Genomic DNA, 27,682 nt, shown 5'->3' with positions numbered 1-27,682 from the left:
GTAAACTGAGATACTAGACCTTTGCTTTAATATAAATACTACTTTATTCAATTCTATTTCATCCAATAATCATCTCTCCAACCACACAAAACACCCCCTCTCACAAATTCCAAATTACCTCCATAACAATCCTTCCTCAATTTAACAAAAGTTCTCACAACAGTCCTTGTCATAGGCATTCAAACAGAATGCGACCCACTACCAACACCAAGATCCGTCCCCTCATCCTCATCCTCAAAATTCTCAGGCGCACTACTAAACGTCATACTATCGTCCTCATCCGGGAAATCAATCAGCGGTATAGTCGACCGTTTTCTAGACTCGACCGCTGGCTGAATGACTCCAAACACTGTATCTTGTATGCTCAACTCATCTTCATCTCGTGATAGCGGGATCTTCTCATTATCAATATCAGAGCATCGTGCATCCTCAAACCCTTTGATGGCGTTTCGGATGCCTTCGGCGCCAGATGAGAGTGTTCCGTATGGGAGTCGTTGATCGGTCAGTTTGGATTTTAGTTCGGATATGGTTTCGCTTTCTTCCCTAAATGTGCGTGGAAATGGTGGGTGTAAGCGAAGCATGTGGTGGGAGTTCACGGACGAGCAGAGCAATGTGGGTTAAATCTTTGAAAGTTTTTTCCTCCTATTCCCATCGGAATTAGATATTAGAACGCATACCTAAGTAATCGATAATTTCTGTTCATCTTTGCCACAGCACGGATCTTGCTCTTGACAATCTCTCTTCTATCGGGTAGTAACTCGTCTGGAGAGCATACCTCCAAGACACCAACCAACATTTCAGTAACTAGCAAAAAAAGCATTAACAAATTTGGATATAGTGGTTAGCGCAGCCACTGTTTCATACTCTTTTCTCCAACAAATGGCATAGACCACGTGAACACATCCTACATCACAGAATAGCATAAGATTTTTTTTCTTTGGCTATAAAAAATACTCATTGAAGTAGAGACTTGCCATAAATGACGGCAAGAAAAATGGATGTGGCACAGCCTTCGATTGTCTTATCTTCATAGCTAATTGAAACGGGTGACATGGGTGAAAATTATCAGTCTTACAAACATAACTCCAGTAGTGAGCGTACCATTGTTTTCATACTTCAGGACCGCAGCTAGTGAAACGAAGTCTGAGTGAGCATGGATGAATTAATACTGAACCAAGCATTGCTTTATTTACCCTTGTTGTTATACACGTCCAAATAGTTAGGGGCTGAGAATAGAGTTATCAATGACGGAAATCCTGTTGATGCAACTTCTTTATACATTTTGTATCTAGTATATACACATCATGTTAGTGAAGGACAATGATTCTGTTCCTCATATTGAATTTGACTTGTCGGGGAGGAAGCGCTAAAAACCAGAACTGATTTTCAAACATACCCAACGTCCTGAGCCTCGTGCGCCCTTATAATCGACAGCAGTTTGTTCTTGGCGAGAAAAGCACAACATGCATTATACCTATACGTAATAAAAATTGTTCGTCCGGCAAAAAACCAACAAAGGCGACGGCCCGAGCAAGTTGTTGCAAACGCACGACAGCACTGCTTACGTATAATAATACGAGCATCCCCGAGTATGATTATGCACGAAGAACTCTAGTGTCTCCTCTGTTCCAAACTCTTCTGATGGATCAGCCCATAGTAAATCACACATTAATCCATGTGTTGGTGGTTCTCTAAACCTGTCGATCTACACGACCAAAAAAATTAGATGCTAGCTCTTCATCAATTGAAATTTGAATTCACGGTCTCATACTTCATTGATATCTTCAGGCGTAGCCAAATGAGGAGATATGCCACCATGCACACATAGAAACTGCTTGTTCATGACTGCTGCCAATGGCAGTGCACAGAACGATGTTACTGCTTCTTCATAGAATTCTTCAGAGTATTTAAATAGTGCTAATGTGGTGGAATGGTGAGACAAAAAAGAAAATTGAGAGACAAAAAATCGATAGAGACAGCTCATACATTCTTGTTTGAAGGTGAAATATTCAGTCAACCTCCGACACTCATGATTCCCACGTAACATGAAGAAGGTCTCTGGATATGAGATTTTGCATGCGTATAGATATAGTAGGCACTGCAAGAAAAAACAGGTTGTAATAAACCCGAATACAGTTTCGTGAGTAACTACACACGACGTACCTCTGTTGAAAAGTAACCTCGATCAACGTAATCTCCCAGGAACAGATATCTGGAGGAGAATGTTTTACGAAACGTGAATTCCTTTGAGAGTATGCCTTAAGCCTTTTGTCAATACCTCGTTGTAGCCGGGTCACCATTCCCATCCAATAGCTGAAGTAGATCATAGAACTGTCCATGTATATCGCCACAAACTAGTGTCGGGCATTTGATCAACAAGGGATAATCAACGATGGGTAATAGCGCACATGTGCATCAACCACCACAAGCCAGCAACAATACATCTGTAAATACAGGCGCCACCACCGCCCACATATGCTATAACCAATAGCACATGTAAACCACCTACCAATAATGGGTGAGGGTAACACTAGTAGATTATCCTCCTTAGACAATAGCAGAGTAGCAGCCTTCAATATCCAAATAGCTTGAGCAATAGTTAGTCGTCCTTCGCCGGCAAACTGAGTCCGTAGATTTTGCAGGTTGAGCTTTGTCTGTGTTGAATCAACCCAAAATTCAGAGTCGCTGAGCTTTGTGCGGATGGGTGCTGGCACTCCTATATATAGAATACATGACAATATTAGGATTAACAAAATTAAATGTGGATTTTACGGGTTTGGTATGGTCGTGAACGTGTGCTTAATTTATTTGACAAAAATGCTCAGACAATGCTAAGACGATACCAACAAATTACAAGACAACTAACCTGGCACTTGTCTAGTAGTCGTTCTCGATGGCTCCGCCGTGGACTCTCTCTGTGTGGTCGCTGGTACTATCTCGTCCTCGTCCATGTTTGAGCTAGTTATATGCTTTTGTCAAAAGTTTGCAAGATGCAAGGACAAAGGACGTGTTGGATCAAAAGTGGTGAACCTGACGTAGTCCTGCCATTCCGTTTTCGATGCTGTCAAGATAATTTTGAATTGGACGCGGCTAGCTTAAGCCCATTTCGACATGAAAAGGGTTTGGATATCAAACACACTTCTTGAACAACAACATTGAGTGTATTGTTGCTATAATTAATTCTGTGAGTTGATAAAGATGGTGGTGCACACGACAAGGGCTGCTTGGGTACGCTGAGCACCGCTGCTTCTGCTGCTGGTGAACTTCCACAACCGTCGAGCTAGCAGCTACCTCGTCGACGGGAATAGCCTGTTCAACGGCGAGGCAAGCTTGTTCATCAATAAAAGCATCGAATCTCTCCTAATTTACGTGTTTTCGACCAGGGCAAACTCGAAGAGACTGTTTGGGTTGAAAAGGACTCACATTGTGTATGACTCGAAACAAAATTCTTGCAGTCCATGGTTTTCAAATGCACCTACAATCTAGACTTTTCCATTCTCCCTCCCTGTCTTGTAAACCAAATCGTATGGGATGATCCAGTCAAACGTTTGAAGCTTCAAGTCAACACACATTTCGCGTGGGCACACCTTGTAAACGCGAAGAGACATCCATTTTGTGAATCTTAATCTCTAGCGATATCATTTTCAGTTGTTCTTCACGCATACATTCTTGCTTTTCTCGTTAAGCTTGGATCTTTTAATCCCAAGTTGCAAAGCATTTGACTTGAGGCATCAAAATTTGATCGTCAAGTAGAACTGCATATCAATTTCCAGACCAATTGCTTCATGGTCCCAGCACACGGTTCACTTAGGGCTTTGAAAACCTAATCCTTTTTGTGTTGTTTTAATTGTTGTCAAACAAGCAAAAAAAAAAACCCCCCACCAACATTTCGGCATAGGGGATTCGCACCCCTGTCTTTGGGGTGAGGTCCCAATATGCTAACTACTGCACCAACGCCGACGAAATTTTCGATCGACTGTCGGTGCACATGTAGGTGACGAGGGGTCAGTAGAGTGGTTAGCAGCGTTTACGACCAAAAGTTGCACGATGTTCTCTGGCTTTTTTCGCCCCAAACGTCCAACCGTGCGACAGATTCAACAGATTCACGTGATTTGGACTACGTCAAAGTAATGTTTCCTTGTTTACAATGTTGTTTAAATACAAATAAAGCTACCCGTGATAACATGATTATCCCGATTACTCTTATGTTGACTTGTTACTATGCGGCAAGTTCATATCGGATCCAAAGCGACCACCTAGACTGCCATCCACGCTTTCCGTTGGCGAGTACTTTTCGTCGCCTCCTATATAACCATTTGGTGATAGACCGTATAGTGCAGTCTGTGCTGTTTTGGCTTGAGCGTATATTATGCCACTCAAGAATGCTGTGAGATAGACGAGAGAGAATGTGTGTCAGTGCTACGAATGAGATGAATTTCATTTTAAAAACGTCGTAATCTCTCAAGCTTTACCAATCAAAACTCCAAGGACGTTTCCAATTGTCAAGTCCTGAGGAAACACTAGCATCCCAGCAACAGCTATGGGAAGCTTATTTAGTGCTCCAACCATGCTATACAGTGAAGAAAAGTCAGTTTGTTGATAATACACACGTCATGGTTTGGGGGGTGGTTTTTTGTCAAATCTTGTCTTGCCCTCAAGAACTCACCTGTAAGTCGTACTACTCGTCACCCTGACACACAGAGCAGTAGCATAAGAAATCGCAAAAGTACTAGCACTACTAACCAGCACAACTCCAATCAAAACCGCCACCTCATCTCTTCTCTGATACCTCTCCAGCGCACTCAATCCACTTCCAAAATACTTTGCATAAAAGCTCGATATCTGAGACGTCTCTGTAACCGTTGCCAGCACAGCCAGTAGTGGAATAGACAAGATATTGTTGTAATATACCATATCGAAATCCTTAAATCCCGATTGTCGTATCCGGGATCTCATTATAAGGGTGTAGTAGGCTGTCGATGCAATGTTGATTAGCATCCAGAAGTAAGAGGACGCGTGTGTTGTCGGGAAGGTGGATCTAGAGTCTCCGATTGCGCCGAGGATTGACGAGAAGACCATTAGGGTGAATGAGAAGAACATGCTGACTGTTACCTATTCGTTGTTGGAATAATGTTAAGATTTGAGGGGGGAAAAATCTTAAGCAGCAATTCATGCATTGAAGAAATCAGGCTTCTCAAACACCGCTTACAGGAGACCCAGAGTAAAAGTGCCTTTCAGCATACGCGATTATAATAATGGTGAGGTTCTTGAATATCTGGAATATTGGTATACTCAAATGTTCCAGTGCTTTGAAACCTGAGAATGTCATTGCTACGAGTGCTAATGCCACTGGCATCCATTTGGCAGCCTCAGATGCATTGAATCGTCGATGCTTTACCCAGTTAGCTCTCGTAAAGGCCTCCAACAGTAATAGCGATATGGTTGTCTAATGATGTTGGCAGTGAGATTGTGTGAGATCAGCTTGGAGGGTGTATCTATTACTGGATTAGTGTGTATTCACTTTGATGATTTGCACTGGGAGCTCCAGATTACAAAGTTTACAGACCAATCGAGACTTCAGATCAACTTGTATGTGTAATAGACAAGGCAAAAAATCCTTGAAAGGCTACAATTGAAGCAAGTCTTTGTCTTGCAGCAACTCACCTGAGCAGCCAACATCAAGAAGGTCGGAATCCGAAAGTAATAAAGTGTTAACTTGTTGGTGACTGTCATGAATATGCTACTAGCACAATATGCACTAATAGCAGGCACCACCTTGAGCAACATTCTTGCATCATGGTTCTCCCTGTCATACTGTGTCGTCACATTACTCCTGATTTCTACAGGCGGGGGTAAATGTATAGCAGGAGCAGCAGTCGTGTAATCCATAGCTCCAGTATTAATTTTAGATAAATCCTTGTTCGTCGTTACAGGAGATGGTTTTCTAGGCTTTACGAGAGTGGGAGGAGGAACAACAAATGGTGGTTTTACACTTCCTTTGTCGATGCTGGGTTGTTTTGAGCGTGCCGGACTGCTACGCCCGGAAGAGGATATTGGCATAGTATGAAGCAGTGGGTAATTCGTGTTTGTTCTGGCACTAGATCAATGAGGAACGATGTTCAAAGAATGGCGCAAGTTTGAGACCCTCAATCTGTCGATTCCCTTGGGCCGACCTTGACTATGTACGTGACTCTTACTCGATTCCAGCAGCCAAATTAACACAAAAGTTTGTAATTTCCAACCAGGTTTCCAAGTGCAGCAACAATGGCCATGTTCTTTTGTGGTTTTTGATGTGAGAGCCAAAACATACCACATGCAGTAATAACAGCCCTAAGGCCCTAAGGGGTAGATGCCAATGTGATGAATGTGAATTATGGAGCCAAAAGTCACGTAGTTATGTAAGGTCTATCCCGCCGCTCTTCCTTTACGCTCCTTAATGTGCTTGAAGCTAAATTATCAAAACATTCCAATGTGGCGAGTAGGAACCAAACGCCTATATATTGTCCCGAAACAGGGATTTTACAAGCTCATAAATCCCGGCAATTCCGTGACGCGTGGGGCACCTTGAAGCTCTTTGTCTCAACGAACCCCGCATTCCAAACTTTCAAAAACCTCAACCATGGCAGCTACCTCCTCAACCGACCCAAAGCAGCAACCAAAGCTCCCACCAATCGAAGACGATGATGAATTCGAAGACTTTGATCGTGAGGGTATGTGCTTGCCCTATACCATACTCGTTAAATAAGCTCACACCTTTTCTATGATTAGATTGGCCAGAAACAGAAGAAGACCATACAGACGTACAAGGATGGATTGTGAATTGGGACGATGCCGATCTAGATGATGATTTCACGAGGCAGTTGCGGTATGTGTGTCCTGTTGTTTGGGAGGGGATCAAACATTCGCGCAGACATCCTGTCTTTTCTTTGTTACTGGCACAACCACGATGTTTATTGGATGTTGAGGATGATTTATTTCATTCTAATTTAACTAATTTAACATCTGACGCTCCGGTTTCATCACTTTAGAGCTGAATTATCGAATCCAGCACCACAAGAACAACAGCAGCACCCTCCACAGCAACAACAGCAACAACAACAATAATGTTTAGATGAGGCCAAGAAACTATATTCACAAAAGGAGGATATGCATTCCAAATAAATGCAAGAGGGGAAAATGTCCATCAAAGAAACCACAGCAACAAAAAATCAAAATCCCCCAAAAAAACAACTAGTTCTACATATTTAAAAGAATGTGGCTATTTACTGAGCTGTAGAGCTCTCATCAGTGGCACTTATGCCTAGTTTCTCTTCAATCTCTTTGATCTGCTCCTTGATTTCCTACGTGTATAGAAAAGTACAGTGTAAATAAAAGTAGTAGTGGCACATATTGCAACACCAGAGTCGTCATGAAATTATCGGTTGAAGGTTGTTTTGGGGCTTTTACCTTGTATCGTTTATATTCAGCAGCAACAGGCTCCCGATCAACTGACGTCTGAATATTACGTCCATTCTCCTTTTTGAATTGCTCTTGGAAATTATGCAGCATGACTTGTAGCTGGCGTTTATCGGATCGTAATTGCTTATATCTAACCAAAGGTTCGAGTCAGCAAAAAGCCCCCAAGACCGTATAAATTATAATGTAAGCACACAACACATACATTTTCTGATCCTCAGTCTCTTCCCCTTCAACCTGCGCCAAAGGATCCAAACTAGCCAACCGATCCTTGACTTCACAGTAGCGTTGATACAATTCTCGCATCATGGTTCGATCATCCTTTGTAGGCTAAAAAAAGTCATGAAACGTTAGCCAACAATGTGATTACCTGACCCACCAACAGCATATACTCACCACAGTCTTTGTCCCATCCCGACTCGCGAACAGTGCCTTTAACGCCCCCAGCTCCTTCCTCACAGCACTCTTCTCATCATTCAGCTGCCCGGCATTCATAACCATAACGTCATACGGCCTTCCCTCTCTCTTCCTCTGCTTATCAAGCCTCTGCAGCGCTAGCTGACACTGCGATGGTGGTTCAGCAATACTGTTATCACTCGTCACAAGCTGTGGCGGTGCGACTTGAAGCCCAACAGGTGGATGATCCTGTAGATACGCTTTCAGTTCTCTAAACCTCTTGATATCGTCACTCATTTGAATGGATTTCAAGCCGGCTTGTTTACCCAGCCGAATTTTTTGGGCGAGTTGTTTGCCCTCTGCGCGTAGAGACTTGTAGGCGTCGGATGTGAGGGTTGATGGATGTGGGAGTGGTTTGCTGCCATTTGAGGTGTGGGAATTGCTGCTGCTGATGATGCTAGCTCGTGGTGTGACAACACTGTTGCGTTGAGATATGAGGAGGTTGTCTGCATCGTCATCGTAATACTCGGATTGGATGTTACTGGGATCCATGGAATCTTCTCGTGACATTTCAGTGGGGAGTGGCGCTGTATCTGATAGTTCAGCCGAGGCATTACTACTACTTGTGGGTTGTTGTTGTTCCGCTGTTGCTCGTGATGGCGATTTACTAACTATACTATTAGCAGCAAGTGGAGACGAGGGATTATGAGTTGGTGAGGCGAGTCGACTGAGACTGGCATTGGATCCCGACTTCTTTGAGGCGGAGACCTCATTGAGCTAAAAAAAATCGGAAGAGAATCAGGGATGGTGGTCGATGAGAGATAAACTAGTTTGGCACCCATTATAACTTATACTCACATTCGTAAGACTACGCGAAATCCTCTGTGCGGCCTCCTTGACCCTCCCTTGTCCCAACGGAATCAACTCAATATTTCCAGAAATAACAGCATCCATCGTATTATGAAACACGGCCGTATTCTGCACAGATGCAGGCGATTCAGGCGATAACGGATTACTCAAATGTCCCGCCACAAGCTGCTTCTTTTGCTGGCTCTGCATCAAATGACCATTATTCGACGACTCGTCATCAGACGAATGCAACTCATCACCAGTACTCGTATTTCCATCTTCAGAGAATTCATGATCTGATTCTACAATATGGCCCATACTAGATGACGATGCAGGCACACTTGGTTTTTTACTTGTTTGAATCATACTTGATTCTTCAGTTGATGTTGTGGCGGTTGTTGCAGTCGTCATTATTTCACTCGTTTCCAGTATTTCGGATTCGGATGATAGGGTGGGGTCTACGAATGTCACTGTTTTGCGCTCGCCGGTTGACGAGCGTAGTGAACCGTTGGAGCCTGATAGTGATGATCTCCTTCTTGGTTCAGATGATTGCTGCTGCTGTTGGGCAGTTTCAGCACCAGCAGATAATGGTCCTGCAGGGCTCATACCATTAGTACCCGGATACGAGCCGGCTCGTGGATTCGGCATAATGACAGCTCGTTTAGCAGGTGGAAGCTGCGGCGTGGCATCTACTACTAGTGGTGAACCACTACCTGATTGTAATGCATGTGGTGATGGATGAGGGATTTGTGGTGCACGATGAGGCGGTGGTAATGGTGGCAGGTCTTTAGCGGGTGTTGGCGCTTTTCTCGCCGGAGGTTTAGGTGGGACTCGTTGTTTTGTCACCACTTGTGGAGCGGGCATCTTTTCTACTGTTACATGTGATGCTGCATCTTTTGTCATGCTATCTGCTGATCCAGATGTCCGCCTGTGAAAGCGTTTTGGTTAGGTTGGGGCCAAACAAATAGCAAAAAATGCCAGGTGTTTCTGACATGTATACCTCTTCTTGTCGGTATTCTGCTGTTCAGGCAAAAGCTCATCATCTTTATCCTTGTTCCTCTCAATTGGAGCCAAAACTTCATCCAAGAATGAGTCTTGTTGTACACCTGCCTTTTCAGATAATTTCGTCTAAAACAGAGAAAACAATAATCTTCAGCAATCTGATTCCCAGAGTTCATAAAACACCAGCTCAAGTTCTCAACCTGTTGTTTTCCACTCACTTTGAGCTCTGATAGCATAGGAATGGCTTTAGTGTCACGTTTCGTGGGAGCAGGAGCGTCACCTTCTCCAGCCTCTGATTTCCTAGGCGATATTCTATGATCAAGACCACCCTTCTCGCGGCTGGCTTCTGTTGGTGATTCGACAAAGCTGTGTGGGCTATATGGAGAAGCAGGTGCGACTTGGTTAATAGAAGATATCTGCAGGTTCCTATTTGGCATTTTTTGGCCTTAAAATGACTTAACAAAAAAAAAGAGCAAATCATACCTGTTTGACGACGACGAAACACTATTCCTTCCCTTACTCTGCTCAATAGCAGTCATAGAACCCAACTGCCCACGACTACCACTCAGCACCTCCCCACTACTAAACGGACTATTCTTCTTATACGATGCGTATTTACTCAATTTAGCCATCTTGGTTGGCGACACCCGTATTCCATTAACACCTCCTGATAGTGCATCATCATCAAACACGTCATGGAACTTGTCGAGCATGATTCCCATTGCTTTAGACGCTTGCATAGACTCGACCAGGAATTTCTCGGGTGTGCCCTTTTCGCTTGGGCAGCGAAAGAGGTTTGGAGCGAATACGATAACGAGGTTTGGGATTCCCATCTTGTTTTTGGGTTCGTTTTCGGCTACAAGGAGGAGGTACCGACATATGTAGAAGAGGACGTCGAGGTTGGGTTGAGGGATTTGTGTTATAGCTTGCTTTATTTTTGAGATTGAGTCTAATGCAGAAAAAGGTAAGCACACTGTGAACAGCAAACACATTCTTTGATAGTGTTTTCACATACCACCAGCGTCTGCAAAAGCCTGAAAACACTTCCGAGGTATGACACCATCAGACAGCTCACGCAAGAACTGTTTAAACAGTCCACAAATAGACGGAATTTCACGTTCACCAGTTGCTGAAAAGTCCACAACATTCGCTAACATCAAAAAACCAGCGTTAGCTTCACCCACATCATCATCCCGAGCCTCCAACCAGCGAAGCCACATTCTCACTTCTCTCAATCTCATCGCGAAGCTGTGCTATAAGTGCAGACGACCCAGCTAATCGAAATATACCCTCTCGGTTTAGGACTATCAAAAAGCAACATTAGCCCAATACCACACCCCCTTTGCACAAAACAACACGCATACCACACTCCTGCCTCAAATACTCTATAAACCTCTGCACAGCACTAGGAATGCCAGGTTCAGATCCAACACCATCGCCATCGACCATATCCTCAAAGTCTTGATCTAGGAGCCCTTCTAATGTGCCTCCGAATACATTTCGAGACGTGTCTAGTCCTCGGCCTAGTTTGGGGAGGTTTTGCAGGAATTTCTTCATGGTGCTATTGAATTTAGTGTAATGTATACTATGTCATGAGGGGATGTTAGTGACTTGTATGTATGTAGGAGTGATCAGGCCGGGCCATACCGAGAATATTAAAATAAATAAGAGGCTGAGGGCCTTTGATGATCACAGTCTGTACCCACGACCAAAGCTTAGTGTGTCTGCTTCTTGTTTTTGACAAGTGTTTTTTTTAAAACCTAGGGTGATCTACAGAGGGAAAGAGCATTCAAAAAAAGCTCCACATTTAATGCTCGTCTTTGGCTCTCCTATCGTATCCAACAACAAGCTTAACGAACTAAAAAACTCGCAACCCAATGTGAGTTTCAATTGCGAAGCAACGTTCGGGGAAATTTGTGCGATGTTATTTTTTTCTCTGAAAGCGTCTTCATTTATACAATCCGAAAGAACGCCACCAAAATACAATAGTCCAATTGCTTTACTCTTCCTTGTGAAGTCCATTCGAGTGGCCGTTTCCATTGTGGTGAATTCCATTTCCATTGGAAGAGCCGTTAGAATGTTTCTTTGATGATTTGGTCTTTCTCTCGCTGTATATTCTGACGAGATGGGGACCTTCTATAAATGTCACAGAGACTATGTATGTTAAACTAGCTACCATTGCCAAACCTAGATCAACATGTGTGTTAGACAATATAATATGTCGTCCGACACTTCCAGACAAACATTTCTGTTACCTAGACCAACAAGCGAACGAGTCTTGATGGCATAACCAAAGAAGGCCATAGCAGCACCAGTGTATTGTGGATCAGGGATGCGGAAAACGCCATCGACGAAGGGTTGGTCGAATAAGAAACCGAAACTACGTAATTGTATCAGGAAAAGTCAGAGAGGGAGTTTCCAATAGATCAATACACGATAGAATCCACATGCTTTTTACCTGTCACCATTGTACATTCCTAACAAATCAGTTGGTCAGCGAGCGGAGACACTATGTTAAACCCCAACAGTAAAAAACCCACCTCGAATTCCGAGCAGCCTCAGGACTTCAAGGTTGAGCAATAAGCCTACAGTGACCAGTGTGGTTCCAACGTATAGAGCAATGGTAGGATCCAGTACATCAAACTATTTTTGTGTCATGTATCAGTTTGACCGATTGTAGGTGAAAGCACATCACTTGCAACTCAAAACACACCGATCCAGCATCGACCTCCATAGATTTCAAAGCATAATAGTCTCGAATTAGCGAGTTTGTGAATATTAGGGCACTGTAATAATACACTGCGTTTTTGCCGAGCAACTAGCACATACAAAGTCAAAACTTTAAAATGAGATGAATGATGCTGATGACACAACAAGAGTTACAAGCTACATTACCCGAGTCATGATGTGCGTATTGTACTCGATCAGGGCCATCATATCGTAAAACATTACATGGCAAAAGATGGCAGCAGCAGAGACGTATATAGCTGTCTTGTTATCGAACTGAGGCAAGAAGGCATCTCCCAACTTGTCTGCAAAGTGGACGATCTGGCCGAGATAGTCGTTCATGGTTGTCGCTGTCTCCTTTACTGGCTACCGTCTCCAAATCTACTTGCTCTTAAGCTCTCTCGTCCGCAGTGGGTTTTTTACTTTCATGAAAGTTGTCGAATTTGACCTCACGACAAATTACCACTTCCAATCACGCTAAAACCAACCATGGATGCATTTACACGTGTCATGAATCTGGCCCTGGACGGCCCTTCTCGCTTATTCTCCATCCTGCCAACATTTCCTGGATATAGTCCAGCTGTTGTCGCTGCTGGGTATAGTAAGCACACGAAACACTGTTACCCTCAATTTCAGAGTGTTTGCTAACTAGCTACCATCCATCTAGTCTTCTTTCATGTATTTAATTACAACGCGACCGCTCAATTAGAATATCGAACGAAAATATTCACAAAGGCACTGGGGAAGAATGCTGTCTATGTATACGCAGTTTATCTCGTCACCAGCGGCATGATAAGGTATGAAGTTCAGATATCGTGAAATCTTCTTTCAACATTCAGTGTTCTGACCGTCCGGAATAAGGCATCACTATGTCATGCGAGCTATACACGCCGATGCTGGAACAGTAAGCCTTGCTTATTGTCTTGAAGCAACGTGTTGCAGCCGAAACACGGCTCATCACTAATCTTTACGCGTATACTAGTTGGAAGTCCTCCCCGAACCATACCGCACAATAGTCGGCCTATCACTCATCATATTCGGATCTGTAATCAATCTATGGGCTATTCAGACACTCGGAATCAAGGGGATTTACAATGGAGACTCGTTTGGCTTCCTTTTTGACGCGCCAGTTACGAATGGAATTTATAGGTATATAAGTGATCCACAATATCTAGGTACTGGAGCCCTGTTTTTGGGGAATGCTATACAGCAGTCTTCAAAGGCTGGTTATGGACTCGCATCTCTGACATACATTGTGTATACACTGTCCGTCCGATATATAGAAGGACCCCACATGCAGAGAATGTATGCAGCCAAGCACACCAGGTCTGCTAAATCTGCTCGACCTGGATTGAAAAAGAAGGCTAAATAGCTCACGTATTTGTACACATACACATATGAAATAGACGTGAATGGCCGTTAAACATCTTCTGTTATACTATGAGAGCATTGTTTCTGATTATACAAATGTTTTGTGTACATGCGCTAAGCTCACGGCTAATAATTCCAATCTGCCTTATGACGATTCCATATTCTCCACTAGATGCTTTATGCATTGCAGCAAGACTTGTCGTTCAAGTTTCAAATCATTGGCTTGCAACTATAGAGAAAAAGGAATACGAAAGTTAGCTATGGGACCCAACGAAAATAGGTATATAATCACCACACGTACCTTTCGTAACAAGTTGGAAGACACGACTTTAGCACCAGCACTAGCTTCCACTGCATTATCAGCCAATTTCATTTCACCTCCAGTGTTGGCCAACACATGAGGGTGAGGACATGCATCGCCTCTATGACAGCGTCCCTTTGCGAAATATTTACACACGCTCTTAATGCTATTGGTACTGGCTGATAGTTGCTTGCTCTTGTCTTTGGCTGGTAGCGATGGTGAAGCTTCACCTCCTGCTGCCTATGAGTAAGCAAAAACATATAAGTGATCAATGTCGGACTAGATTCATTGCGATATGAGTAATGTACCTTTCGAGCAATGTTGGCAGCAGTTGGGTATCTCTTTTTCCGATCTTCAATCCATTTTGCGATATCTTCTGGTGACTCCAGTGATTTAGGTCTATCACAAAGACATTGAGATGAGCGACATTGAACAATAACACTCACTGGAATATGATTCTCAAATACACACGCTGGAACAGCAGGCTCAGAATGCTCTTTCTTTTCATGCTCCTTCAACTGTTTGGGTAGGGCATCATAATCACATTTGAGACATTTCTTGTGTAGTTTCATATGTGCAGCATGTTGTTTTGGGTTCTGGAAGGACTTTTCACATGGTTCGCAATCCCTGATTGATAATTGTCAATCCATAGTGTTCGTATTTAACGCATCAAGCTACCAATGTATTCCACCACATACCAAGTAGTACCAGGAGGCACCGGCTGTGGTATAGTAAGAGGAGGAGCAACAGGCGCTTCGTAAAAAGCCGGTATTTTTTGAGCAGCCTGTTTATCAAACATTTCCTGGAAGCTAGCCTGTTTTTCCACCCATTGAGAGACAAGAGCCGTATTATTTCCATAGTGCTTTATCTCTTGCGGCGGTTTTGGCTGTTCCTGGATTGGATATTGTTGGAGTATATATTGATATTGCGACATTGGTTGCTGTTGTTGGTGTTGTTGAATAACAGGGTTTTGTATATGTTGTGGTTGCTGTACTGCAGGTTGTTCATACTGTTCGTAGTGCTGTATTGGAGGATGCTGATTGTGTTGCAATGGATCGGAGTATGGGTCATAAGTGAAGCGTGTTGGTGCTGATTGTGTGGGCTGTTGTTGTTGATGTCTCCATGGAGGCGTAGGAGAATAAGGAACTGGCTGCTGTAGTGGTGGTTGAGTGTACATTACAGGAGCAGGAGCAGGTCTAGTAGTCTGGTGTGGTTGTTCATTGAATGATCGATGGTACGGTCGAAATCTTGGTTTAATGTTATTATTGCTCTTCTTGTTGCGGGAGGCACCAGTGAATGTAGGAGCTGGGGCTGGAGGAGGAGGTGCGAAGCCTCCTGGCGGTGGTCCGTACATTCTTTGGATCTACTCCCTATCTACAGTATGTTGGCATGTGCTTTTCGTGTTGAGTGTTTTGACGACTTGTGAAGAAAAGCTGCCAGGATGTTGGTGATGAACAAGACATGAACTAACAAGTTCACGTTTCACTTTTTATTTCGTAGATACGTGGAAATCCTTCAATTATCATATTCCTTGCCTGTGTGTGCACCTGTTGAAACAAGACATTTGACATTCAAACACGAGCGCTCCGTGTCAATGTCACTTTGACTTAAGCTTTCATGATCATTTGAAGTTTATGCTTCTTTGAAGTTGGCGGATACCTTGCAAGCACAGTCCACACTGTTTCGTTGTGAATGGAAGCAAATCCCTCTACTTTCAAGGCGTTAGTTTACGTATGACCTACTTTACCAACAACCGACGGTTCCTGTCAAAAGTATGATTACAATGGTGGCGTAACTGATAACCACTTAATCTCTCATACACAATTGCACTTTTTCACTCCACTACCCCATTCTCCCAAACTGCTCCAAGCACACTCTCAGCATGTTCAATCAGGTAATGCATTACACATCATCAACCTTGACTTCAATCTGACACACACATATGTCACGTTCCAAGGCCAGCATGACACTCTACACATCTCTTCTCTTCTTTGTCACCTTCGTGGCTAGTCAAAGCAATGCTGAAGTCTTGAAGGAAATCTTCCATCATACAGACTATGTACATCACCCAAAGTCTTACCGTGGTCCGCCTGGTTTCCTCTCTGGTATCCTTTCTGAAACAAGATTTTTTGTGTTGACATCAAATCATGAATTGTTTGATCGTGTGTTGGTGACTCTTTTCTTCTCAACTATACTATTCTATCTTGTAGAACACCATGATGATCCGGTCATTCACGTACAAGACATGACATGCTTCAATAAATACCAAATCATTTTTGAAAAAGGTAAATGGTTGTGTTCATTCAGTTTGTTGCGTCTCAATCATTGCTCTCAATTGCACATGCCAACACATCCTTGCGATACTCCGTCTTTTAGAAGAATGTGAATGTCCCCATGGAGAGAAGCCTATATGGACCATGGACGAAAAATACAAAATGAATCATGAAGCTGAATGGAAGAATTTCCAAAAGTACCATTTCTGAAATGGTAAGGGCCCTAAACTGCTATTTCGCAGATGGGCTTAAGTTATATGAAATCCCAAGTCAAAGTGCTTGACGTTTCGATTTGAAACTATAGGTTGACATAAGACACACAAGCTAAAGAGTGGCTCTATCACAACCAGAATAATTGATTTTTCAAAATATCAAAATAAAAGAAACGATCTGAATTTCATCTCTTCCAACATTACTTGGTTTGAAGTGTCAATTCAAAAACGATTCGCAACAATTTCGGATATGTCAAATGATCGCTTTGCTTATGAGACACGCATTTCGTCGACGGGACAGCTTTGTTTATATGTTCAGAGTTTACGGATTAGTGACATACTGATGGGAAGGGTTTGGAAAGTTCCACACTTGCATTTTTGTGTAGTTGAGAGTCGCGAATAGGCCGAGAACTCTTGAGTAGTTTGAAGTTCAAGAGCTTTCCCTTTGAGTTGAGCGTCGCTATTGAGCATGATCAGCGCTGCCAAACTTGGAAAGTAAGGTTGAAAAATGGGAGGTATTGTACATCATCATTTCGAATTTGAGAAAAATAGTCCACTTTGGTTTGAAGGCAGACCGTTGCAAGACACAAAGTGATGTCGCCTTGTTACAATAGTACAATGGAAGTCTCAAAACATGCAGAGAAATGCTAGTGTTAACGTCGTTTGCATCTGCGTACTTCCTTAAGAACAAACTGCAATTCTTGCCGTTCAAAAGAAAAGAACGGTATTTCTACAGAGTTGCCAAAAGTACCAAATACAAAATGCATGATTTAAACCGACTTTCTCTACCACGTTTTGCTTGCACTGCTTCAGTCCACATGTATGGCTGATTGGAAATTGCTCCGGAACTGCTAAAACTCAGCAAACGACCGAAACAAAAATCTACGATGCACAAGCACACCATAGAAGGCTTCGACTAGAACCAATACACCCTTATTACAAAGATATACATCCAAATACTTTCTTTCAGCCACTGGAGTGCGACTGAAAAATGGCAGAAAATGAGAGGAGGGACGATTACGGACTTGAAGCGTCAGCTCTACCAGCGGAACTAAAAGGTGCTTATGATACTGGGATTTATTTGGGAAGGTATACTAGATGCGTGAGATATTGTGCGTTATGTTTGCGTTTTGCTCATAGACTGAGTTCTAAAACGTTAGACGTTTTTAGAGGAGGATATGCTACAGTTTTCCAGGTCAGTTAGAAACATTTGAGATTTTCACACACTTGACAAAAGCAGTCTCCTTTGACACATACTCCTCAACATTAGGTGACAAACAAATCAACCAAATCAGAATATGCAATGAAAGTCGTACACAAGAACAAGGTCCAAAACAAGAAACGTTTGGAAGTTGAACTAGAGGTGCTTCGACGCGCTCAACATCCCAGGATTGTGTGTCTTCAACAGGCAGTAGGTTTACACCAAATAGCATTGCTTGCAACTGCAGTAGCTACGGGTTGGAGTTTTTTTGCCTGACTCTCAACATGTTTTATTAGTTTATAACAGACGATCACATATACCTTATTATCGATCTGTGTGAAGGTGGATGTCTATTCGACAGGATAATGGATGTTGATCTTACTGAACCTGAATGTTCGAAAATTACACATCAGTTGCTTGACGCTTTAGCGTACCTTCATTCTATTGGGATTGTACATCGTGATGTCAAGGTAAACAATTCGTTCCTTGATTATAGATCGATTCTCAAACCCTATGTTTGCACCCAGTTGGAAAACGTATTAATGACATCCAAAACATTAAACACGGATGTAAAGCTAGCTGATTTCGGAGTCGTCAGAATACGGACAGTACTATCTGAGCCTGTGTCTCTCGACGAATCGGAATCAGAATCAGAGGAATCATTATCACCTAACCGAAGACTAATTCGTGGGAGGAGACGAGCGCCCAGTATAGTGTCGTATGTTGGATCTGTGTGTTATATGGCTCCTGATATTTTCCTGGGTGTTTCGTATGACGAGGCTGTTGATATGTGAGTGTTGAGAGTTGTCATCAACATTCAACGATTGACTCTAGCGACTTTTTTTTGGCTTAGGTGGGCAGTCGGTGTCCTAGTATTCATGATGCTATCCCTGACAAGCCCGTTCGGCAATGACGAAGCAGATCCACGTGTGGAACCAGATCAGATTGCAAGGATTGTTAAAGCTGATTATAACTTTGATGATTCGAGTGAGTCACCTCCCAGTTTACATAAGTCGCTACAGTTTCTCAAACTTTATTCCTAGTATGGGAAACAAAATCAATATGCTCCCAAAACTTCATCTCAAAACTCTTAAAATTCAACGCCCTTGACCGCATGTCTGCCAACGAAGCACTGCAACATCCTTGGATTAAGATACCCTCCATATCCATACCGTTACAACGAGATTCAGTTACAGACTCTGTGACATCCAGCAAATCATACCGTCCTTCACGCGGCGAACACTCACCACTCCCACCTGCTCGTTCATCTCTCATCATCACATCACCAACATTCTTGAACCCGTCATCGTTAGCCCCATCACCTGTAATTTCTCCTTCTGTGTTTGCTGAATCGCCGTTACTAGAGAGTGCAATAAGTAAGAGGAAGAGGGCACTGTCTGTTGCACGGCAGACGTCGGTGTTTAGGGCGTTGTCTGTGAGGGATTCGAGGAGGGAGTCTCAAACGTAAGAGTTTTGCAAATATGCAAATAATAGTCTATTCAGATATACCCTGTTTGGTCACCAGGTGTTTGAAAACCTGTCATCAGAGAAAAATAAGCACGGTGCAGTCGGTTGACTTTTCATTAAAGTTCATTTCACGGAAAGCTGGGCAGGTTCAGACCGATCGCTCACGTTTCGCTTTTATTTTTGTTATAATTCTAATATTTGGAAGAGATCTAGCCTACATTCTTGCCACAAGATCGCTCGTGTTTCATTCGTGCTAAATTGACAAAACACCCCAAAACGAGTCGAGAATGTGAACAATCATAAGACTAATTCATCACTTATCGGAACTGATGAGACACTCAAGCAGACTCAAGATCCAACTGGGCCACTGTGAGATGAATTCACTAACACATGCCAGAGCTCGTTCCAACCCAATTCGGGTTCTTGACTGTTTAGTGTTGAATCGAGAACTCGACTTGTGAACCATCCCAACATACTTCTTCACAACAACATACAAAACATCACCATTCCAAACCATTAAATCCTTCATATTACTTGCCAAGCTCCATACACGACGCATCACACATCATCTACCACCAAACACCACCACAATCAAAAACAATCATGTGCAAACTCACCATGCTACTCGTACTCATCCTGGCTCTCTTGGGATGCATCGTTAATGTAAATGCTGGATCTTACTTTGATTCCGGTATGTGATGCAGCTGCACAGTCGACCTCTAGTGCACCGCAATCGGCGGCTAACTCATGTGTTTTATCATTCATAGCCGCATTAAACGCTCTATCTGAAGCTTCCGAAAGCCCACTACCACTACCAAACGGAGCATACCTACCACTGAGTACGTATCAAAGTCGTGTCAGTACGTGAAACGCACAATCCTAACCTGTTCTTCCAAATAGCACGACCATCAGACGACAGACCACTAACAAATGGAGCAATACCAACGGGAGCACTACGAATGGGTTCAACAACTCCACGCCCGACTATCGTCCCTAGGTCATTGCCACGGAAAAGCAAACGGTCGTCACGTGAAAAGATCATATAGAACACGTTCTTTCGAAGGATTTATCTAGATTCTAGAGCAGAACCCGACAATCCGACAATCATTGTATATAAATCCTTTGTTGATATTTCCCATTCTTGTATAGCTATTTGAACATGACGCTAAAAGTCACAACAATATAGACAAGCAGTTTAAACAGTATCTACAATTCGAGTGGCGACGTGTGTGATCAACAAATACCTTCCATTGATGCGCGTCTCGAAATTCACATACAGTTTTTAAGCTGTGTCCGTCTTCGAAACAAGAAAGCAAGTCAGATAGCATCTCTTTCGTTTCACCCTTTTGGTAGCAACATGCTTGGCCCCGACGACACAGAAGAACGCATTCTAACGGATATCAGTCTGAGCGAAGAGGTGAGTTCCATCCTGGTTGTTTGCTCGTAGTCTGGGTTCTTGTCCCCCAATTTGCGTTTTGAAGCATGAGGAAAGCTTGTTTGCGGCCAAGCTTGCGCTCTATGTAGATTACATTTAGAAAGCTTTGAACGATACTTGGGATCCAGACAATGCCTGCTGTTACTACTTGGAACTGACACTTACGTCCAACATCTAAACAGAGCCCGACCAAGATGGTCAAGACACTGTCCCACAAACCCAGTATAAGAAACCTGGCAGCAGACAATGACGAACAGCTTGAACATCGACGGGTATCACACAAACCAAGTATAAGGAGTATGCCAGCAGACGATGACGAAGAGCCCGAAACTCGTCGCCCAATACTCTTACTGCCAGACCAGGTGAATTTGTTTGACGATGAAGACGAAGTGGTTGAAGACGAAGGTCCCAAAAAGCCAATCGAGTATAGTGACAGTGACTCGGATCTTGACCAACCTAGTAACAAAATAACCAGTCGGAATGGGTCACATACCTCTGTGAGAGAACAGGATGATGAGGAGGACCTTAGATCACAAGAGGTAACGCGTTCTAGGGCATTTCTATATAGGGGATTTCTTGTGGATTGTTGTTTTTCGCGTTGGAGAAACAATGCACCAAGCAAATTAGTCTGTTTCTAACACATCTGTACTTTTTAGAGACGACACCGTGTAGAAATAAACGCTCCACGGCCGTTCAAAGACGCTATCGCATCAAACGGTCCATTGCCATATGATCAACTAAGGCTCGAAGATCGTAGTGACGCTCAATCCTTCTCGCAACAATCATTTTTCGATCCTTCAACCTGGAGTAGAGGGGTTAGGAGTGTTTCAATAATGTGTGGGGTCTATCAGTGCTTTGGCGGACGGACTGCGAGTGGAGCAGATTCGGATGGGGTATTCAATTCGAACGAAAGTGTGAATGGGGGATTCAAGCGATGATTTATATCAAAAAAAAAACTTGTATAGCAGTATCAGAGTCGGGGATTATGTGAGAATAGCTTTTGTTTAATATATTTTTAGGTTTCACATTACAAAACAGCTTCCAACCCAAATGCGTGTGTACAACTTATTTCGTTTTTAAAGTATCAATGCATGCAACAAAAAAATACGTTATATGACAAATAAATTCACTGTTTTACTTCCTTTTCTTTGAGCAACTATTATTATTATACTGGCATACCACCTTCATTCAGATTCATCAAAAGCGTATGTAGACATCGTTTGGTAGTGATATCATCCTTCAAGCTAGGCATAAACGTCGAGTCCCTTAACGGTTCAGGTAAACATTGTCTCAAAGCTTCTCGAGCTCGAGGATTATCAGAAAGACGGAGATAGCATCGGATGACATGTTTCAAGAGTCGAATGGATTGTTGTTCTACCAATTGGGCAACCATGTTTGAGAGGACTGTTCCTACAGCATAGAATCGTTCATATGTTTGGCATATATAGTTGAGACCCATATCGTCCAAGAGAATCTTTTGTACGATAAAGATGGCGACGGTTTTGGATAGTTCGGATCCTGTTTCCATTATACGAAGACATAAGGGGATGATTTCAGTTGATAGCAAAAAGTTGATAACGTCAGAGTTATCGTTCTGTAAATAGAATGGCTTAGAATGCTGGTTTTTTTGGCGACTTTGGACTGAACGTTACCTTGACGAGGGCACCAATGACTCCAAGACTCGTCAAACGAAGATATTCAAATGGCCGAGTCTTGCTCGTAGTATTCAGGAATGGATATAGAAACAGTGGTATATGTGCTATGGGCAAGGGGGATGTGTTGGTTTTTTTAGCTTCATAACAAGAGCGCAAAAACAGACGTGATCTTTCAAAACAAGTTTCGCCTACCAGTCAAGAACAATGCTCGAGTTTCATTGTGTGATGCAACACATTGCAATAGAGCCAATGCGTTACATACACGATTGGATGCATGTCCTGTGAGTGTAGGAGGTGACAGCATTGGATATACAGATACGATCTCTTGCAATAGAGCAGCCATTACACCTAATTGTGAGTAAAACTGTTTAACGACTTGTTGGTGGCTTGTGGTCCAATAAGATGCTTGATATACCAAAAGAGTGCCATAGTATGGGAGCCAAATCTTCATATGCTTCTCGTTTCTTTGACAATTCGAGCAATCCTAGTTGAAAAGAATAATGTTGAACAAGACCATACGAATAATAATCCCTTCTTTCAAACATGCCGACTGACCAGCCTCTCGAGTAGCAGGGTTTGTCAAATCCAGAATCAACTGATACACCTTCTCCTCATCCATGAATTGCTGTTGCGACAAGATACCAGATGTTTGACCGAGAGGCTGACCACCAGATAGCATGTGTAGCGAGTTCATTCCTCCAGAGCCTTGTAGTAGTGTCCCTGATGGAATTGGATTTGGGAACTTGCCAGTCATGGCACTTTCATAAGACGGAGGTGGTGTTGCAGCAGTATTGAATGAGGATTGACTTGAATTATTAAATGCTGATTGCCCTGGTGTCAACCCGTTGGGAAAGGGGGGCTGATGAGGTTGGGCCGAATTGTTCATGGTTCTTTTAAAGTACTATCGTATATGGTAATGTATATGTATGAATGTATGTCTATCTATTTATTTAGGTCTTCCCTTTGGAAGCAGCTCCTCTTGCCTATTACTTGCTCGTGTCGGCTTTTTCGAGAAAGTGAAGTCATCAATGTCCAAACAGCACAACTTAACGGTATGCTGTTATAGGACCAAGTGTACGTGACTCTTCGTGATATCACGTCGCTAATGTTCAAATTCAATCACTCCACCGCTCAAAACCACGAAAACAGGAACATCAAAGAGCAACTTTACACAACAGACACAATGAAGAACGCAAAATTACGGCTATTCGCCTATCTATTTAGAGGTTCTAATTCTGTAAATCCGTTTAAATACACTGTTATGGTGAATTTACCCATCAGAGAGGTTCGGAGGAGGCGAGCGAAGGCTTCACAAATGTTTTGGTTGATCCACGAGCCGGATCACGTTAGATTATAGCACACATCGGTTGAATCAGCTCCAGGCTGCCATCCGATACCCTTCCACACCGTGAATGTGTTGTTTGGATCGTATCGTGCCTTGACACTCACAAGCCAGTCATAGTTGGATCCAAAGAAGGCTAGATCACGAAAAAAAGTGAATATTTGTTTTCTAATAGATATCAGACGACCTCAGCACTTACATGTTTGCCAGTCTGGCTCCAAAGTTGATGCTTCGTTGTAGTACGCTCCACCACCTGGTGTTAGATCCCTCAGATAACTGGCAGCCTTATCGACTGTATTGCCCATTGATTCTTGGATGACTCCAGGTAATCCCTCAGGAAGGCCACCGGTGTATATAACATGCCAGTATGCCGATCTCCATGCAGGGTTTACACTCGTCTCTTGATTCGTGTCTGGAGTACTATGTTTATATCACGACAAATTAGATTCGATGCATCAGTTGAGCTGCCTTTGGCTAACTTACTTAGCGGGAGTAGTCATAAAGAGCTGCAAGCTTGCAGACGGTCTAATCAGTTGTGATATCCCGTTGATTGTCACTGGCGAAACGTTCGTAACCATTCCTTTGACGACTGCATTGACCACCGAAGCACGACTCGCTTTGGTGGCAAACAAGCTTTTCGGTACTAGTCGTGTACTTATTCGCTCAATATATCCGACCTAGCGAGCAAAGAGAAAAAAAATGTCAGGTTTTGCTTGTAGAGAACGCAAATACTTCCTAGATGTACCGGAGCAAAAGCAGCTGTATAATCGAAAAAGTCTATAAATGCGGCCAGAGTAGGGTAACTGACCACCTTTGCTTGATACGCGCTGAAATAAAGAGGAAACTTTTGTTGAAAGTTCAATATAGGTGCCCAGTCTCTCTTTACGCCGTTCACGTCTGATGTCGGTATAGCATATATCTAAAAAAGTGTGATTACTGGTTACAGAGAGATAACCCGATGATTCAAAACGAAAACTCCAATGAATGCTTACAATCGTCAAACCCGATGGAACAAACCAAGCCCTTAATGAACAAGCAAAATATTTTAGTTGAGAGTGACTTTGCAGCGTCGAAAACTAAAGCTTACCAGCCTGCTGACCCCCATGACGAGTAAAGTGCTTGGTTATCAGCAAACACAGTCAACAAGTTGTTTACGATTAAGGGGATGAGGAAAACTTGAGCAAGGAGGGTATAATTGGCATTGACAACGACGGCTTGGAAGGGAGATTCTGGGTATACTTTAAACGTGATCTCAGCTATAACAAATCCAAATAGGCGTGAGGATGCGCATCACCACTGAGCAACATGGGACACTTTGACTCACTGACAACTCCAAATGTTCCACCACCACCTCCCCGTAGCGCTTTGAATAAATCTGGTTCTGTACATTTGTTCACGGTCCTAGAAATCAAAGGATCAAAACATTGTCAGCGAACAAGAAAAAAACTATTAGATTGGAATTCTCCATACCTGAATACTCCATCGGCAGTAACGACTTTGATTTGCATAATCTGATCCACAGCCAGGCCTTTGCTGGGAGCAAGTGGGCCATGTCCTCCACCCATCGCAAATCCACCGACAGAGCCAACTGTAAAGATCGTTTTCGTGAGTTTAAATTGAGAATTGTTGAAGGCTTGTAGTTCTCACCTGAGTGACACTGGCCACCAGCAAATTGGTAACCGTGAGAACCTACAGGAACCAAGCGTCGACATAATTGCAAAAACCGTGTGGCAAAAGTTACATACCTGCGAAACCGTATGCATCACGAGCTTGTACTCCCGCCCCATAGGTTACGGTAGCCTACAATATTAGCAAACGTTACGTTGTGTTGTTGCAAACGATAATAACCGAAAGAATATCTCGTACATGCGTATCCCCACAGACAGTACTCGCGGCATTAAACTCTTGCTTTTGTAAATGATGGGTCCAAAGTTGAAGTGAATCCTTAGCTGTAGACCTTCCCAAATAATCATGACCCGTGTTTTTTATCACAATCTTCATATTGTGCGTATTCGCAAACCGTATCCCTGCAGCAATATCAGACGGTGCTTTATCATAAGCTCCGTTTTGGCCCAAATCAATGGCGTAAGGAGAGATGCGACCGATTTTGCATGTCCGAAAGGCAGTGTTGGTGAGTGCAAAGAAATTTAGCTGGCATCTATAATAACGTGTTAGCAGGGACATCGATCATCTTGTCAAAGGCTTGAAATGAATGCTTAATACTGGTCTTCTACACATTGTTCCCAATTGAGTCTGATTTGAGGGTATAAGGTTTGGTGAGACTTTGTTGCCCAGAAAAAACAAAACATAGCAACGATTCTTCATTCATCAAGTTCCAGGGTACAGGATCAATACCAACGTATTCTGCCATTCTGAAATGCAGTTTCCACGGCTGAAAGCATGTAACTTACGATAATGCAGCACCACTTTGATCAGATCTCACAAACTCGTCATAGTAATTATTAGCAACATTTTGGCATTGAGCTGCATTAATGGGACCTGGAGATGCAAAACAAGGAGATCCCCATGGAACTACTTTCACCAGCCGTCCTCCAACTTGAGATCTCAATGCTTGAAACTGTGAATCGGTCGGCCAACAAGACTGCGACGGGGTACAGTACGTTCTGACCGCTGAAACGACTGATGTACAACATAAGAGTGCGCAGAGCACATAATAACACCATGCATCACCCCCTCGATTCATCCCGTCATCCACAGAAACACTAGCAAAAAAGTGAGTTGCGTCCAAAACAACGAGTCGGAGTTTCGGTTACGACATCTAATTTGATTTGAGCTTTGTTGGATGGGGATATATGATCGTCTGGCTGTTTCATTGTGGGGACGGTGCGTTCTGGAGATGGCAGATCTGACAGCATGTTGAATTCGATACAGATAATTTGATCAGTCCTGTTTTAAGAACTACGTGCCCAAACGCGAAACAGCCTCATTTATCAATCTAGCGAACAAGCGCGATTTTATGGGATATAAAATCTAAGTTTATATATTATACTTTCCTGAAAAATTGGGAATCAGGGCACGTAAAACAAGAATTTAAAGACCTGATTAGGATAAGGTCCAAGCACAAACGTAAGATCCAGCAGAATAAATTTTTTCACTCGTTTATATCTATCATGAGCAAAGTCCAGACGAAAGGGAAGTACTGTCTTCCCCTTTGACTTGTTCACCTCACGTTCTGTTCCACCAGAGCAGTACCAATGTAAGCGCAAGGTAAAAGTAGCGAGCAATGGAGTGCTCTATGCTTCAGCAATCAAGTACATGGCAAGTTCAAGCTCCCATGATTTCAACTTGTAATGTTCATTGTTCGAATTGGTGTTTGCAAGGAGTGGATGAGAGCAAACCAGCATATTGGGGGGAACATCAGGGGATCAAGACATATCCCGAGTCATGAATATCCATGACTAAAACTAAGGGTTTTTCATCCTCGCAAGTGGATGAAAACCCCGAAGTACAAAATGCTGAGTGATGAGATCGGAAAACTTTCAAGAAGCATAATACGACTAAACGATAACAAGTGCATGATGTACTAACCAGGACACCATTGAATATACAAATAGAAATCATTTCTGATCATTAGAATGGGCACGATTCCTCCTCATGGCAAACGCCTGCGGCAAAACGATTTTTTGGGAAATATTGACAAATGTGTAGCTAAAGCGAACCAACCAGGAGCTTCTAGGACACGTCCTCGTGCAGTGCTCTCTTGATCACTCGCTGGAGGCACCTCATCCCCACAAAAGTTGCTCACGAGCCTTGCATTTCGGCGCCCCCAAGAACGTGATCATTGTGGAGCACATGAGTTTTTCTGCCGACGTGTTCTCTGACACACATCACCATCCAATTTCATTTTGAAAGAAATTCTAGAAGCAGATCGCCTTATCTAGTCCCTATCCGAGTCGTCTCGTTGCATATCATTGCATAACCCCGTGACAAGTTAGTCATTTCAAAACGAGACTGGTTTCGAAATCACACAACCAT

At 43.0% G+C, this 27,682-nt stretch overlaps 7 protein-coding genes across 7 annotated transcripts; 2 read left to right on the top strand and 5 right to left on the bottom strand.

Annotated features, from left to right (window-relative positions):
* Positions 1–179: 179 nt before the first annotated feature.
* SmJEL517_g01091 (uncharacterized protein) lies at positions 180–2,951 on the bottom strand (the record flags this gene model as incomplete). The annotated part of the gene is made up of 12 exons (XM_031167019.1): positions 180–543; positions 678–804; positions 1,102–1,128; positions 1,194–1,288; positions 1,397–1,474; positions 1,566–1,705; positions 1,772–1,917; positions 1,987–2,098; positions 2,164–2,212; positions 2,279–2,354; positions 2,510–2,716; positions 2,867–2,951. The coding sequence occupies 12 exons, from the start codon at positions 2,949–2,951 to the stop codon at positions 180–182; spliced, it is 1,506 nt and encodes a 501-aa protein (XP_031027157.1).
* A 1,252-nt stretch (positions 2,952–4,203) lies between these two features.
* Positions 4,204–6,060, bottom strand: SmJEL517_g01090 (uncharacterized protein; the record flags this gene model as incomplete). Its single annotated transcript, XM_031167018.1, has 5 exons — positions 4,204–4,385; positions 4,473–4,570; positions 4,667–5,112; positions 5,210–5,446; positions 5,665–6,060. 5 exons carry the CDS (start codon positions 6,058–6,060, stop codon positions 4,204–4,206), a joined length of 1,359 nt encoding a protein of 452 aa, XP_031027158.1.
* Positions 6,061–7,262: 1,202 nt separating this feature from the next.
* Positions 7,263–11,259, bottom strand: SmJEL517_g01089 (uncharacterized protein; the record flags this gene model as incomplete). The annotated part of the gene is made up of 11 exons (XM_031167017.1): positions 7,263–7,340; positions 7,447–7,588; positions 7,661–7,785; positions 7,852–8,628; positions 8,710–9,628; positions 9,701–9,828; positions 9,921–10,128; positions 10,186–10,651; positions 10,718–10,852; positions 10,929–11,006; positions 11,067–11,259. The coding sequence occupies 11 exons, from the start codon at positions 11,257–11,259 to the stop codon at positions 7,263–7,265; spliced, it is 3,249 nt and encodes a 1,082-aa protein (XP_031026985.1).
* A 442-nt stretch (positions 11,260–11,701) lies between these two features.
* SmJEL517_g01088 (uncharacterized protein) lies at positions 11,702–12,771 on the bottom strand (the record flags this gene model as incomplete). Its single annotated transcript, XM_031167016.1, has 6 exons — positions 11,702–11,889; positions 11,958–12,082; positions 12,161–12,179; positions 12,243–12,345; positions 12,416–12,520; positions 12,598–12,771. The coding sequence occupies 6 exons, from the start codon at positions 12,769–12,771 to the stop codon at positions 11,702–11,704; spliced, it is 714 nt and encodes a 237-aa protein (XP_031026984.1).
* A 147-nt stretch (positions 12,772–12,918) lies between these two features.
* SmJEL517_g01087 (uncharacterized protein) lies at positions 12,919–13,801 on the top strand (the record flags this gene model as incomplete). The annotated part of the gene is made up of 4 exons (XM_031167015.1): positions 12,919–13,030; positions 13,097–13,226; positions 13,291–13,333; positions 13,412–13,801. The coding sequence occupies 4 exons, from the start codon at positions 12,919–12,921 to the stop codon at positions 13,799–13,801; spliced, it is 675 nt and encodes a 224-aa protein (XP_031026989.1).
* A 3,776-nt stretch (positions 13,802–17,577) lies between these two features.
* On the top strand, positions 17,578–19,255 carry SmJEL517_g01086 (uncharacterized protein; the record flags this gene model as incomplete). Its single annotated transcript, XM_031167014.1, has 7 exons — positions 17,578–17,675; positions 17,757–17,781; positions 17,857–17,997; positions 18,084–18,257; positions 18,315–18,577; positions 18,641–18,774; positions 18,831–19,255. The coding sequence occupies 7 exons, from the start codon at positions 17,578–17,580 to the stop codon at positions 19,253–19,255; spliced, it is 1,260 nt and encodes a 419-aa protein (XP_031026988.1).
* Positions 19,256–21,854: 2,599 nt separating this feature from the next.
* Positions 21,855–23,230, bottom strand: SmJEL517_g01085 (uncharacterized protein; the record flags this gene model as incomplete). The annotated part of the gene is made up of 5 exons (XM_031167013.1): positions 21,855–22,283; positions 22,342–22,448; positions 22,537–22,692; positions 22,760–22,828; positions 22,900–23,230. The coding sequence occupies 5 exons, from the start codon at positions 23,228–23,230 to the stop codon at positions 21,855–21,857; spliced, it is 1,092 nt and encodes a 363-aa protein (XP_031026987.1).
* Between the last annotated feature and the right edge of the window lie 4,452 nt (positions 23,231–27,682).

Source organism: Synchytrium microbalum, assembly GCF_006535985.1.
Source record: "Synchytrium microbalum strain JEL517 chromosome Unknown SmJEL517_scf0003, whole genome shotgun sequence".
Lineage (NCBI taxonomy): Eukaryota > Fungi > Chytridiomycota > Chytridiomycetes > Synchytriales > Synchytriaceae > Synchytrium > Synchytrium microbalum.
Note: the sequence above shows the minus strand (reverse complement) of the source record. Positions and strands in the feature narration are given on the sequence as shown.